We start from the raw sequence: 16,080 nt of genomic DNA on the forward strand, positions 1-16,080 counted from the left end.
TGAGTGAGAGAGAGAGAAAGAGTATGAGTGGGGGGAGGAGCAGAGGTAGACTTCTCCACCCCCCCACCCCCCGCCCCCGCCGGCAGGGAACCTGACACAGTGCTTGATTCCTGGTACTCCAGGATCACGCCCTGAATCAATGGCAGATGCTTAACCGACTGAGCTACCAGGGTGCCCCTAAAATTAAGCATTTTTGAAGAGAACATGTTAAACCTTAAATATACTGGGCTCCTCAAAGATAACTTAACAATCTTCAAAGTTTCTTTAATCTGCTACAGAAGGAAAAAAAAGCAGCCCAGAACTACTAGAAAGATCAGAAGTCACTTAAAAAGGAACATATTGTATAGGACTGTACTGAAATATAGATATATAACCAATACACTTGCTTTGTTGCAAAGAGGTACTGTGTCAACAGAGGTCAAAAGAGGAAGTATTAAAAAGTCTGTTTACGACACATAATCTGGTTCAACTGTCTTAAACTTACTCACATGTGAATTAGAGATTCAGGGCTAGACTTAGTCATGTGTAAACAGCAACCCAGGCCAGGTTTTTCCAATGCCTCTTGGCAAACAGGCTATTATTTCTTGAGTATTTTGATTAGAAATGAAGAAAATATTAAAAGGCACAAAATTGTGTTAGAACAAATTCCTGAATTTACCTATGCTATAATCTTGGAAAAGTATGCTTGACAGAGGTACAAAATACCACCTCCTCATATTTATGAAACAGTTCACAGTTAAAGAGCTTTTATACTTACTGACTCCCCTAATTCCCCTCTGAACCGTGTATTAATATGCAGGAACTGAAAAGAGGAGTTGAGAAAGGTTAGGCAACCTAACCAAAGTCATGTGGAACCTAAGCTGATGAGCCAGGATGAAGCTTTCTTCTAGACAAAGGCCATTAAGCTACAATGGACTTTCCAAGAAAAATGACACCAAAACATATCCTTTATTTTTAAAAAGGAGATTTTGGTAAAACACAGCAGGGTCAAAATGATGTCCCAAAGCCTTTTACACCACTTCTACCTAATCTTTTCTCCCACAATTTTGGTTGGTGAAATCAGATGTGCCAGAGAAAAAGGGATCTTTAAAGTCTGTTTTAAATATTAACCTTTATTTTTTTTAAAGTTTTTTTGGACAGATTCATGATAACAAAGAAATTAGCATTTCTTTCTCTTTTTTTTGAGGTAAAATTTGCATACCATAAAGTTTAGTTGCCTTAAAAAAATTTTTTTTGTTATGTTAATCACTATACATTACATAATTAGTTTTTGATGTAGTGTTCCAAGAAATTAGCATTTCTTTATAAGCATTTTCCTCAGGTGATGAAGTTCTTCATGGTCAAAGATTACCTCATTTTTTTGGTACTTCACATCAACCAGCACAGGATAAACATGGCAGGCGGAATAAAAATACTTGTTTGACATGATCCAGCAATTCTACTCCTAAGTATTTACCCAAAGAATTGAAAGCAGGGACTCAAACAAATACTTGTATACCCATGTTCACAGCAGTGTTATTCGTGACAGCCAAAAGATGGAAACAACCCACACATCTGTCAACATGGGAAGAGATTTTTTAAATGTGGTGTAGACACACAATGGGAGTATTATTCAGCCATAAAAGAGGAATGGAATCCTTATATGGGACAACATGGATAAAACCTTGAAAACACTAGATTAAGGGAAATAAGCCAGACACAAAAGGGATGAGTATTTTGTGATTCCACTTATATGAGGTACTAGGATAGGTAAATTCATAGAGACAGAAAGTAGACTGAAGGTGCCAAGGGTGGGGAGTGGAAGGAGAATGGGAAGGTATCGTTTAATGGGTTTGGAGACTATTTGGAATGATGAAAAATTTCTTGAGATGGACAGGGGTGATGGCTGTACAATACTGTGAATACACTTAATGCCACTTCAAAACGGCAAAACAAAACAAAACAACAAAAACCCCGGCAAAACACGTTATGTATATTTTTACCAAAAACACAGTAAAAACTTGTTTGAAAATGGGATGGCCAGGGGTAACAATCCTGTAGAAGATTAAGACTATGTGAAAAGAAGAGAGATGGTAATTGGTGTGCCCACAGGTCATCCAGTCACTGATTTAATATACATAGATTAAGTGCCAGCTATCTGCCAGATACTACACTAAGCCTTGAGAATGTAAAACGAATGAAACAGACTTCAACTCTGCTCTCAGAGACCTTAAGAGTCTAATGGGGACTACAGAAAGTAAAGAGACAATCACAACACCAATGCACCTTGGCAATTACTATGATAAGAATATATTCAAGGTGCCAGAGAACACACAGGAGTGGCACTCAATATGAGGGGGTGGGCAGAAAGGATACCTGAAAGAAGTAAAGTCTAAGCTGCAACAAAAAGGATGATATTAAGAGGGCAACAGAGTCTTCCAGAACCAGTAACAGCATGTTTAAAGCCCTAGGGGTGTATCAGAAAACATGTTGTGTTTGAGGAACTGAGAAGTTCCACAAGACTGGATATGGAATATGAGAGAAGGGTATATGGCAAGAGAGGTAGCAGAAAGAGAGAGCCAAAGACCGAGAACTGCTATGTGCACTGGAAGAAGATGAGAAAGGTGGCCAGAAAGGTGGAAAAGGACAGAGGCATGAAAGGCAAGGGAAGTGGTTTTTTTTTTTTTTTTTTTTTTTTTTTAAGATTTTATTTATTTGCGAGAGAGAGAATGAGAGACCGAGAGCATGAGAGGGAGGAGGGTCAGAGGGAGAAGCAGACTCCCTGCTCAGCAGGGAGCCCGATGCGGGACTCGATCCAGAGACTCCAGGATCATGACCTGAGCCGAAGGCAGTCGCCTAACCAACTGAGCCACCCAGGCGCCCGCAAGGGAAGTGGTTTTAAGAAGGAGGGCTGGGCCCAGAATGTGGAGTATCTCGGCAAATGCTCCATGTGCCAAAAATCTGTATTCTGCTGTTGTTGAATGGAATATTCTATAAATTTCAATCAAATCAAGTTAGTTGGTGATGTTCAAGTCTTCTAACATCATAATGATTCTCTGCTTATATTATCAATTGAGAAAGAGGCAGTAAAATGTGACTATAAATATAAATTGTCTATTTCTCTTTGTAGTTCTATCAGTTTTTATTTCATGTATTTTAAGGCTCTGATATTAGTATATAACCATTTATAATTGTTAAGGCCTCCTAACTGGTTCCTTTTTATCTTTATGAAATGAACTTCTTTATTCTTGGCAATATTCTTTGCTCTCAAATCTACTTTGGTAGATATTAATATGGGCTGAACAACTATAAACTGGAGAAGAAAAGATACATGTGAACTGAGGCTGGATTCAACTACTGGCATTAAATTCACCAGAGTAATGAAAATGAGAACTACATGATCGAGTGGTAAGAAACGAGTGAGTGGTGAGGGAAAAAAGACTATAGGAGTGGTAGATGATACATAAAGTAATGTCCCCACTAGAGAAAATCTGGTTATTTTAATGATTCATAAAGACTTATTCATAAAAAGAATTCATTAGAAATATCTTAAAATTTTTAATGGTTCATAAAAAGAACAGATTAGAAAGCAATTCTCACTTCTAACTTGTCTGTAGACAATAAGCCAAGCTAATGAAGCAGTTCTAAGAGACTGTAGGCTGGAGGCACTTGTTCCAATGCACGACTGATCTTTACATTCCCCTTTAACAAAACTTAGGCCACTGTGGGAATATCAGATAGCATTCTCCCCAACAACTGCCTTTAACTCAAAACGGAAGCATAAGTCCTTATTTTCAACAAGGGGTCCCATATCCAAAGATACTCTAAGTCTTTGGGTTTAACCACTTGCTTCATACACCAAAAAATGGGAGCAAAACAAAAAAGAAAACATCTTTCTGAGGCTTGAATCAGAGGGCAGCACTACTGAGTTTCATTTATACTGGTGGTCATTGGCTTCTGTGAGAGCTGAATGCTTCTGATAATCTGATGAAACTAAGAATGCTCTCTCCAGAAAAATCTCATATAACCAACCTTTTGCATATGATTTTAGGGGGTTCACAGACCACAGAAGCCTAAGTTAAGAAGTTTTAATTTATACCCATTAAAGTACAGAAAGAATAAAAATATATATATACCCAGTTGCCAATCCAGTCACCTTTTTTTAGGCAAGTTCTCTGGATATCATGTGTTACAATCAATCCATAGCTGACTTAGTTAAAAATTATATATACGGGGGCGCCTGGGTGGCTCAGTCGTTAAGCGTCTGCCTTCGGCTCAGGTCATGATCCCGGGGTCCTGGGATCGAGCCCCACATCAGGCTCCCTGCTCTGAAGGAAGCCTGCTTCTCCCTCTCCCACTCCCCCTGCTTGTGTTCCCTCTCTGTCAAATAAATAATTTTTTTTTTTTTTTAAATTATATGTATGTATTTTTTGTGAGGGGCAGGGGTAGAGAGAGAATCTTAAGCGGGCTCCATGCCCAGTGCAGAGCCCAACTTGGGGCTTGATCTCACAATCCTGAGATCATGACCTGAGTCGAAATCAAACGTCAGACTCTCAACCAACTGAGCCACCCAGGTGCCCACCCCCAACAAATTTTATCTTTTTTAACAATTTTATTTATTTGGGAGAGCGAGCGAGTGAGCAAGCACAAGTGGGGAGAGGAGTAGAGGGAGAGGGAAAAGCAGACTGCCTGCTGAGGAGGGAGCCCGACGTGGGTCTCCATCCCAAGACCCTGAGATCATGATCTGAGCCAAAGGTAGAAGCTTAACCACCTGAGACACCCAGGTGCCTCCCGGCCCAATTTTATTTTTAATGAGCTACATACTGAAAGAAAAAATCGTACTTGCTTTGTACATCTTGATCTGAACAATAGCATCCCCAGTAAGGCCTGAATGACCAAGGTTACTCTTAGCAACTCTGGAATCAAATACAGTCTCTCTTTACTCTGCTATCCATGCTATTTACCTGTGGCTCAAGTTAAGGTGTATTCCAGGTGGGCAAGCCAGTCAACCCACTGCCAAATGATGAGGGACTTGCTGGTTTAACCCTTACCTGTTGCTATGTTTAGACTTTTCTCGGTCCTTCTCCTTGTCTTTCTTGTGCTCTTTGTGCCGGTGTTCTCGATCTTTGTGTTTATCTTTGTGTTTATGAGAATCTGCAACCATAAAAGATGAGTCAGTTAAGAGGAGTCATAAGCTATCTCCTGCCCACCTACCTTGACAAGCTGGTCAAGAAGCACAATGACAGGATTCAAATGGCAAGATAGCCATAACAGCACACTCCGTTGGAAGGAAAGATTTCACAAAGCCACTCAGACAAGGCATCCCATTACCCTGCCTCTAAATTCAAGACAAGTGTTGCAAACACCAAGAGGAAAGGGGAATTAATTTTACTGTAAAAGGAAGCAACAGTTTGGCATTCTTCTCCCTAGATCTGGTACTATTGACACTAAATCATAAATGATACAAAAGGATAAATCTTGAACACTGACTCTCAAGATCAAATGGTCATCTCTGTAAGTTTTGGAAAAATCTAAACCTCGAGATATTTTTTCAAGAGATATGTTTTTAAATCAACTATAATAAAGTATAATTTCTATGCAGTAAAATTCATTGCAGTAAAACATTTCAAAGATACATCATCCAAGAAAGTTTCCCTTATGCCCCTCCCCAGTCAATCCCAATCTTGCACCCCCACCCAAAGCAACCAATAATTTGCTAGCACTACGGATTAGATTATGTCTGAAGTTTTATATAAATGAAATCATACAGGATTTACTCTTCTGTCTGACTTCTTAGCATGTTATTTTTGACATTCATCCATGCTGCTGGATGTAACAGTAGTTGGTTAAGATTTTGCAGCTGAGTGGAATCCCACAGTTATGGATATACTGCAGTTTACTTATCCATTCACTTGTTGACATACATTTGAGTCGTTTCTAGGCATTGGTTATTATGCATAAATCTGCTATGAACATTCATATACAAGTCTTTGTGTAGTACATGTTTTCATTTCTTTTGGGTACATACTTAGTAATGAAATCACTGGGTCATCTGGTAAGTATAACTTAAACTTTATACAAAATTGCCAAACTCTTTTCCAAAGTGGTTGTACTATTATACATTCCCACCAAAATGCATTAGAGTTCCAACTGTTATAAAGTCTCTTACATCTAGTTATTATCGATCTTTAATTTCAGCCATTCTAGCAAGTATATAGTGGTATCTCACTGTTTTAATCCAGTTTCCTAATTAAGTAATGGGCATCTTTTCATTTGCTTATTGGCCACTCATGTTATCTTCTTTGGTCAAGTATCTCTTTGAATCTTTTGCTCATTTTAAAAATATTTGTATTCTTATTACTGAGTTTTGTAAGAGTTCTTTATACACTGTAGATTACAATTTTTTTGTTAGATATATGTATTGTGAATTTTTTTCACAAAAAATATTGTGAGTTTTACAGAAGTAAAGGATAGGGTACATTTTTTAATTTATAAAGATGTCCAGTTGTAGTACCATTTTTTGAAAAGATGGCCCTTTCCCACACTGAATTGCTTTGGCCTATTTACTGAAAATGAAGTGGCCATATAATCGCAAGTCTATTTCTGGACTCTATTCTATCCTTACACAAACACACACTATTTTAATTACTGTAGCTTCACGGTAATTTTTTTTAACAGTAAGTTTTGAAATCAGGTTATAAAAGTACTTTAGTCTTGTTCTTTTTCAAAACTGTTTTGGCTATTCTATGTCTTCTGCATCAGTTTGCCAATTTCCAAAAAGAAGAAGAAAAAAAGCCAGCTGGCAAGTTTGTGTTGTGTTCATAGGACAATTTGGAGAAAAATGACATCAAAACATTGCTGTGTCTTTTGATCCATGAACATGGTATCTCTCCCCATGCATTTATGTTAGTGACTCTCAAATTTTATTGTGTTATCAGAATTATTCCAAGAGCCTATTAAAAACGTGGCTCACTGAGGTCAGGTCACCCCAATGTTGAATATGAATCAACTGGAAGTTTATGTACCCAACACATGTGTGATGGTTTTAAAATTTGTCTAACAGTCCAACAGATTCTTTGATATTCCTCTGTTCAAGGGGTATGGCCTAATTTTCTTGAGTACAGGCTAGACTTAGAAACTCATTCCTAAAAAATAGGGTAAGATGGAAATATCAGTATGTGACTTCCGCCACCAGGTCATAAAAGGCACTGGATCTTTCTCCTTGGTCTGGGGGAAGCCAGGTGCCATACTGTTAGGTGCCACGCTCAAGCAGCCCTAATGGAGAGGCCCAAGTGGTGAGAAACTGCCATGTGAGTAAACCATCTTGGAAGTAGGTCCTCCAGTTTCAGGTAAGTCTTCAAACAAATGCAATCTCATGACAGAAAGACCCTGAGCCAAAACCACCCAGCAAAGCTTCTCCTGGATACCTGGCTCACAGAAACTATATTAGAAAACAAGCGTTTGTTGTTTTAAGCTGTAAACATTGAGGTAACATGCTTTGTGTAACAAGAGATAACTAATAAAAATGTATAGGCAGTGTATGTACTCATCCCATTCCTGGCTCACAGCAAAAAAAAGTCACATTTGACATAATCCACTAAGCGTCTCTTCTGTGCCAGACACTAACGAAACAAAAATTTGATGAGATGTCCCTAGCTCTAAGAAATTCTCATCCCAGGACTTAAACCCAATCTTCCATGTAGCATACAGAATTGTAAAATGCCGAGTCAATCCAATACACAAAGGTGGTGACCCCTATTCACGTGACAGTAATATTCACATGAGATCTGCCCCAAACTAAGGACTTAACCATAATAATAACAAAACATGCCACCAGCTCTACAACCTGGAATGAAATCTGTGTTATTTGAATTTGTTTATAGGTCAGATTTACCAAATAAGAAACAGAACATCAGGATCTGCTATTATGGCCCAAGAGTATGGCAAGGATATAATATTTTTTTTAAAAAATTGCTCTGTGCATAATTCAACAAACACATACAACAATATGAAAAAACTAGAAGACAGACACCCAAATGTTAAAAGTAGTTATCTGTGGGTGGTAAATTTATGAGCAACCTGAGATTTTGTGTGTATACTTTGCCTTGTTTTCCAACTTACCCCCCCATGATGAATCACTTTTACAATAAAAAGTAAGTTATTTTTAAAAATTACCAAGATTTATCAAAGATTTGACAAATACACATGTATATAAGGAAAAGGTAGTTTAAGTCACTAAAAAAGAACTAAATTTAAAGAAAAAGGAAATTAAGTAAAAGATGAACTGAAAGTAATTCCAGGTAGGTTTCAGATAACTAGTCTGACAATAACATTATCTTTTATTTTTTAAACATTATCTTTTTAAGGGCACAAAACTTCAAAACTGATTTTAAAGCCAGGTCCCCAAGTCAAAAGCAATTGTTAATCTAAAAACTCAAAACCAAAATGTCTGGTAAGAAACTGTAAGGCTGTAGTGGAGTAATTCCAGTGATACAAGTAAGACCTAGGTCAAAGATCTGAATCCCAAGTGCCCTTAATTTCAAAAGAAGTTAGTACATGTCTGTCATATGCTCAAACTGTGCTATGTGTGGTGTGACAGGTACCAAAAGGTTTAATATATAACAACTTCAAATATCTGAATGGCCATGATATAGCTCCACATGTCAGACTGGGTCCTTCTTTCTAAGAAGAAAGGACAAGTAAAACAAAATGGGGCGCCTTAGAACACCAATTGTGTATAAACAAAATTACCAACTGACAGAGAAATGTAGAGATGATCTACACTAGGGTAAACTGATAGAGAAATAACCTCTACAGATGCACACAGAAGTACTTCCTGGTGAATGGTGTCTGGAATTTGCTTTAAAATATCCTCAGGCTAAATTAATTAATTAATTAATTAATTAATTTAAAAAAATAAATGTGGGGGATATGGGGAAAGATAAAACAAGATTGGCAAAAAGTTGAAAGTTACAGAAGTGGGGGTATAAGACACACGGGGAGTTCATTATACTACTCTCTACTGCTGTTCATGTTTGAAACTTTTAATAACAAAAGCTAAACACTATCTTCCAGCTTCTTCCCTTCTAATCCCTATTTTTTCTTATTACATAAGGATACAACAAGGAAAAGACTAGCTTAGTCCAAGAGGGGATTTGTGTTAAGAAGCAGTAAGAGAAAGATAAAGTTTGATAGATAACATTAACCCAAGAGCAAGGGTGTCCTACTCTAAGGATGACAGGGAGCCACCTCAAGCAGAAAAGGAACAAAATAAAAGCCATACTTAAGGAAGACTAGTTGAAGGGCAGTGTGGGTACAAAGGTAAAAGCAAAATAACTAGCTAGCAGTTTTTTAAGCAGTCTTCCAGAACTCCATAAACTGGCTGTGTATAATAAATAAATTCAGAGGAAGAATCAAAGACTCAAAGTCTTTGGGTCCAAGTGATTAGCGGAAAAGGTGCTTTCGCAGACACAGGAAAGCTGTACAAAGATGGGCGGGAGGAGGAGAAGACTGGAGAAATGATGAAGCTAACTGAAGTCATACACCGTACTTCAGTTAGCTTCATCATTTCTCCAGTCTTCTCCGTACTTAAGGCCACATTAGAACATCTGTCTAAAGATGTTGGTCAGAAGAGAAGCCAGTAAGTGAGAAAGTGAAGCCAATAAGAACAAACTGATCTATATCCCTCATGGTAAAAATATTTATAGACAGTAGACTAATGGCCTTAAAGATTACTTCAAGTATGTACCCTTTCCCCTTAACTGGAATTCATCTACGAATAGACTGTTAGAATGTTTTGGAGAAAGGATCCTGCCACTTCAAGCATCTGTTAATGCAAAAAGAACTGTGTTGAACTTGACCATAGATTAGAAGTGAAAGATGCATATAAAACCACCAGAAAACCTCATTCTTTGTGATTTCAGGCCACCTAATAACCTGACAACACCTGTTCCAAATGCATGTGTTAAAAATTTTGAGATGAAGACATGGGAGAACACCCCTGAAATAAGGCAGCCCTGAGAAAACAGAGGACATGTAACAACTAATTCCTTTCATTCTAACTTAATTGAAGTTACTCCATAAGGATAGGTAGGTAAATGAATAGCTTGAATAGGAATCAACATCTTTTGTTATTATTATCTAAGGTGTTCCTTGAGGTTAATAAAGATTTTAAGTAAAGAGACTTCCAAATGACAAGAAAGGAAAGTATCTGTGTTATCTCAGGACACATTCTCAGGAAGAACTGCTGGCTAGCATAACATAAGCACTTGACAGTTAATGTGCAAAAGAAAAGGAAATCTTTTACTACTGGATTCAGAATTACATTCTTAGGGTTAAATTCAGTTTATAACTATTTCCAATATCTTCTTAAATCCAAAGTGCCCTGATAAAGACTCATCAGACGTGAACTCAACCCTCACAGAGCTGACAATCCAGTAAGGTAATTAAGATATGAAACCAAAGAGCCATGGCCCAAGGCACTCAAGAGAAAAGGGGCACTAATTTATGTGCTAGAACCATGCTAGAGTACTTAGAAACGCTACTTAGAAATGCTGTTTTATTCAATTTTCTTACCACTCTTACAATAAGGAAATATTGCCATTTCACAAAAGACAATAGTAATAGCTATCTCCTACTAAATGCTACTCTGTGTGAGGTAGTATGCTTCCTGGGCCATCTCTGGTTTCCACAACTCTGGGTGGTGCCAATTTTCAAATCTGAGACACATTTCTGCCTCTTTTAACATCTTGAAAAAGTTCATACAGTCCATATAACTCCTGTGAAAAGGGAATTTAGCAGTGTCTAACAAAGGTAACAAACACAATCTCTTTTGATGACCGAGCAATCCATATGTAAGAATTCACCCTGAAGACACACTTCCAAGGCAGAAAATTTATGCTGTTCTACGCATACAAGAAGGCAGAGAAAAATTAAGTCAACAGAGAAGAAACCTTTCTAAATTTGAGACTTGCTGAAATGTATTAAAATTCCTTTCCTAACCCCAAAATCTCAAATGTCAAATGATTAACATTAAAGTAATGGTTTTCATTGCATCACGATGCTCCGATATTCAGAAACTACACACATTTTTTATAAAGGTAACAGACATTCCTCCAAATGTCTTCACATGAAACATACGGGTGTCAGGACCTCCATTTCTTACACAAGGGCAGAATGTTCTTCTTTTCTGCCTTCCTGCTATTTTTCCGAAAGGACAGTAAAACAGCAGAATTACTTAATTTATGGACATTTTGAAAAGTCTTAAGAGTAAAAATAATTGAATCTAAGCTTAATGCCTCTTTTGTAAAGTAAAAAGTAAAACGATGAGGGGAAACAGTCTTATTCCACCAGAGAACAAGAAGAAATAAAGAGCCTGGGTCCAAGAGGGCAGTGAAGAGTGAACATAGGCTCCCCGAAGGAGGTAGTGTTTAAGCTAAGTCTTACCAAAGGACAGAAGGAGTTAGTAAAGTAGGAAAGGGCATTCTTGGCAGATGAGCAATTAAAGTCAACTGTCAATTATTACTTGTTTTATTTTTTTGCTGAAAAATTCATCTTCTCATGATTGAGCAAAATTAAGTGAGATACACTTTCTGCCAGCTAGGAAATGGTAGACTTGATTCTTGCAAGGGACAAATTAAAAAATAAGATCCCGGGGCGCTGGGTGGCTCAGTTGTCTGCCTTCGGCTCAGATCATGATCTCGGGGTCCTGACATCAAGCCCCGTGTCAGCGGCTCCCTCTCTCTCTGCCTTCTCCTGTTGTTCCCCCTGCTTGTGCTCTTTCTCTCTGTCAAATGAATAAATCTAAGAGGAAGGAAAAAAAAAAAAAATCCCAGCATTATATTTATTTTGCCTCTCTAAAGCCATGTGCCCCATGGGGCGCCTGGGTGGCTCAGTTGGTTAAGCGACTGCCTTCGGCTCAGGTCATGATCCTGGAGTCCCGGGATCGAGTCCCGCATCGGGCTCCCTGCTTGGCAGGGAGTCTGCTTCTCCCTCTGACCCTCCTCCCTCTCATGCTCTCTGTCTCTCATTCTCTCTCTCTCAAAATAAATAAATAAAATCTTTAAAAAAAAAAAAATAAAGCCATGTGTCCCAAAAGCAGTTTCTTAAAAAAAAAAAAGATACAGATGCACTCCTACTTCTTGTAGCTTTAGAGTCCTAATCCTCAACTTAGATAGAAGGGAAACAAAACACCTAGGAGTAAGAAACTTCAGTATCAAATAAATCCAGCAAAACTGAATCCAACTATTATAAAGTCCCTGAAGCTGGCCTAATCCCAGACTCACAATGAAGCTGCAGGTTTGGAAACCAGGTACAGAGTCAGCTCCAAGTAGCCAAATCAGTGTCAAACCAGGCATAAGATGAAGAGTTCACTCCCCACTAGGGAAACCAGACACATATACACATTATATGAAAAAAGAAACCAAAACACTTTGTTAAATATGTTCAAGAATGGGGGCACCTGGGTGGCTCAGTTGGTTAAGCAGACGCTTTCAGCTCAGGTTGTGACCCTGGGGTCCTGGGATCAAGCCCTGCATCGGGCTCCCTGCTCAACGGGGAGTCTGCTTGCTTCTCCCTCTCCCTCTGCCCCTCTCCCCTGCTCATGCTCACTCACATGGTGCTCTCTCTCTCAAATAAATAAAATCTTTAAAAAATAAAAATATGTTCAAGAATGATGCAGTTAGCAAAAAAGATCATGCTATACCCTAATGCCAATTATAGACATTACAGAATAGCAGAGAATGCTGGAAAAGACTTCTGAAGGAAGCTGGAGGAAGCTTCACTCTGGTTCAACAGAGTGAAAAATACCTGATTCAAATCCTTGTTCACTTACTGTATGACCCTGGATAAAAGTCACTTTAACTACTGGGTCTGTAAGAAGGCAGCACAGGTCAGTGATTTAGAGCTTCAAATCTGAAGCTTAGATACCTGTGACCTCAGGAAACTCACCTCTCCTACAGATGAAGAAACCTGGGCTCAGATTTAAGTGACCTTAAGGAATTTTCTTTCAAAAGGCAGTCAAAATCCTTGTGTACGGTTGTAATGGAATTCCTGGCTAATTTCCACAAAATTACAAACTGTCAATAAAGTACAACTATTACTGAACCCTCTTCATGATTAATTTACATAGAACTAAATCAAGTCTACCCAATCATTCTAAATAACTCAAGAGTTCAGGTTCTATACATGCATTTAAGGCAGCAACCATGCCAATTCACCTTGCCCAACAAGCCAATGACAAAAGGCTATCTGATTTTCTCACCTGTCTACAGATACAGGAAAGAAAAGCACTTACGAATAAGTGAAACTGGCTTGCTCTAACAATCCTATACCCAGAAGCGTAAAAAACCTATTTACAAGTTTTAAGGGATGCACTGATAACACCAGTTAACACCATCCCCATAGAAACATTTGCATTAGTTTAGCTGCAATCAAGGTGGCTAACAGTATTGCCAAGCCTCCTCTACTCAGGGTCTCTAATGCAATTGCTATTCAAACCCAGCATAAACATTTACACTTTGAGAATAGGCTATGGGATTGGCAAAGATTACTGATCATTTTATTAACTATTCCATGATCTTAAAGCATTGTGCCACTCCACCATTCTCCTAAACTATTAGAGTAATCAGATCAGGGCAGAAGAGAAGAATCTTCTGCTTACTTGTAAACAAAAGCAGAGATTTTTCTGGTATAAAAGAACTTTGTGCCATGATTTGAGCCAGACCTCATTTACAGTGATGACAAGTTTTAAGACCTAAAACAGCTGTATAAGATGATAGGCTCCTCCTCCAAAGATAGTCCCCAAGTGTATGAAGGATAGGGGTGAGGAATAGTTATCCACCAAAAGCTGCCCGCCTTCCCCAAGGAGGCAACTTTGTCAAAGATAACCTCTGCTCATCTCTGATACATAAATATACAACCACTGCATTAGGAAGGTGGGCACGGGAACCATTTGGGTAAAAGCGCTGAGTGAAGAAATTAATTTTCTAAAGAAGATATTCATCACCTGCTGCTCATTTATTAAATCAAGTTTACTGGGATAAATCCTTGCATCTTCTCCTTGCTCCGACTTTCAAACCCATGGATACCACAACCCCAGAAGCTAGAGTCTGAACAAAATCAACACTTCTACTTAATACTCTATACCCAGTTTGTTCTAACATTTTAAAGACTTTTTGTCTAGGACAGATAACAAGCTGGTTTTGGTGATAAAGACTGGCATCCGGGAGTGTGGTCAGTATCAGGGGTGTGTGAATCTCCCCAGGAACTCAATGCCAAACTAAAAGCAGTTAGGAAGCCTGAAAGCCCATCACTGGAAGGGAAACTGATTGAGGGGTGCAAGAATTCTACCCTTCCCTCTCCCCGACCACAGCTGTCTAAATTTGGACTTTATCAATTGTGATCAGTTTCAATCTAGGAAACTGTGATCCATCCTAATGGCGGCCGATTTCAATCTGTAGCCCACAGAAAAGTCCTTATCGCTATTTTACAATGATTCTCAATAAGCACACTTCCAAAATTCCAGGTCATAGTTAATAGCCTTTCAAAGTAAGCAGGACAGATGGTGTTCTGGCTAAAAACTCAAAGAGCTCTGGAATTTAAAAGAAAAATGTTGGGAGGATTCAGCTCTAAAGAAAATCAAGAATAAGGGAAGAGACTAGTAACATTTCCAATTTTTAAAGTCAAAATTATCATTTGTTCTCCCCAATAAACAAGACCTATTGTCACAGGGGCGCCTGGGTGGCTCAGTCATTAAGCGTCTGCCTTCGGCTCAGGTCATGATCCCGGGGTCCTGGGATCGAGCCCTGCATCGGGCTCCCTGCTCCGTGGGAAGCCTGCTTCTCCCTCTCCCACTCCCCCTGCTTGTGATCCCTCTCTCGCTGTGTCTCTGTCAAATAAATAAATAAAATCTTAAAAAAAAAAAAAAAAGACCTCTTGTCACAGACACATTTATTATTGAAACTAATGGGGTTCCCCCATTAGGGACCTTGTACTCTCAAGCTGATAAAACAAAAACCAACTCCAGCTGAGAAGATGGGCTTCCTTAAGGAAGTTGGGGTTCACAATATTCATTCACTTGAGTATTTATTGAGTGTCAGCTCTGTGTCAGGCATTGTTCTAGGTGTGGGAATATAGCAGCGAACAATACCAAGTCTCTGCCCTCATAAAGTTCCATAAAGGGCATAACAAACACCCTAACCCTTCCCAACAGCAGCAGCTGTTAAATGAGTAACTGTGGAAAGGGAGGCAAAAGGGTGTCCCTAACAGCCCAAGTTTCCCTGGACTTGGCTCTGTGAAGTTCCAGAATCAGACTTGAATGTCGCAGCTGGAGAAGACCTTCATAATAGGTGACTGAGGCCAAGTAAAAGAAAGGGTCAAACTTAATCAAATGAAACTTGCCAATTATTTTGCAAATTGCTTGAGTCTCTCCCCTCAATTCAGTAAGTGGTAAAAACTTCAACATCAAAAACTTAGAAGTCCACTGCATTAGAAAAACACAGAGTTGCTCAAAGATAGAAACCCAGTATTTTCAATTTTTTTAAATCAGCTCTGCAACACAACTTCAAATTTCTAAAAACTGTCACATTTTCCAAAGTGTCTACATGTTCAGAAGAAATGCTACAAATTGACTTAAAAACCCTGAAGAGAACCTACCTTGGTTCTTAAACATCAGCAACTCTGTGAGAGTAGTGACCAGACATTGTCTCTAAGGACCCTGTCATGAAAAAATAAAAATGAAGCAGCCAACTGGTTTGTTTTAGGTCTCAGTCCCACACACAAAAAAAGGGTTAAATAGAGGATGTTTTCTCTTCCAGTCGTCTACTTCCGCATTTAAATTTCTTGGACTTCTTTTATGCTTTTACAACACTACAATTACCTTAATCTGTCTTTTCAGCCTCTTCCTGTCTATGCACCCTATTTTAACTTACTTTACAACCTTCTCTCCCATCCCACTCCTTCCATTATGCTCCTTAAATTCAAGTTCATCTTTCTCTCTTCCTCTGGTTCTCATTCCCAGGGACTAATTAATTACATTAAAATTTTTAAAAAGAACTCAGATTTCAGTGATGGGACCACCAAATTGTCTTCGAAAAAATGTAT

The 16,080-nt window shown here is 38.6% G+C and overlaps 1 protein-coding gene across 1 annotated transcript in view; it reads right to left on the reverse strand.

Annotated features, from left to right (window-relative positions):
- Nucleotides 1–16,080, reverse strand: part of TOP1 (DNA topoisomerase I) — a 90,230-nt gene that overhangs the window by 54,151 nt on the left and 19,999 nt on the right. Inside the window, exon 3 of the mRNA XM_081832786.1 lies at nucleotides 5,031–5,133. Within this exon, the coding sequence (XP_081688912.1) occupies nucleotides 5,031–5,133 (103 nt within the window). The remainder of the gene's footprint in view (nucleotides 1–5,030; nucleotides 5,134–16,080) is intronic.

This window comes from Leptonychotes weddellii, chromosome 10 (assembly GCF_054177405.1).
Source record: "Leptonychotes weddellii isolate Sample4059 chromosome 10, ASM5417740v2, whole genome shotgun sequence".
Taxonomy (NCBI): Eukaryota; Metazoa; Chordata; class Mammalia; order Carnivora; family Phocidae; genus Leptonychotes; species Leptonychotes weddellii.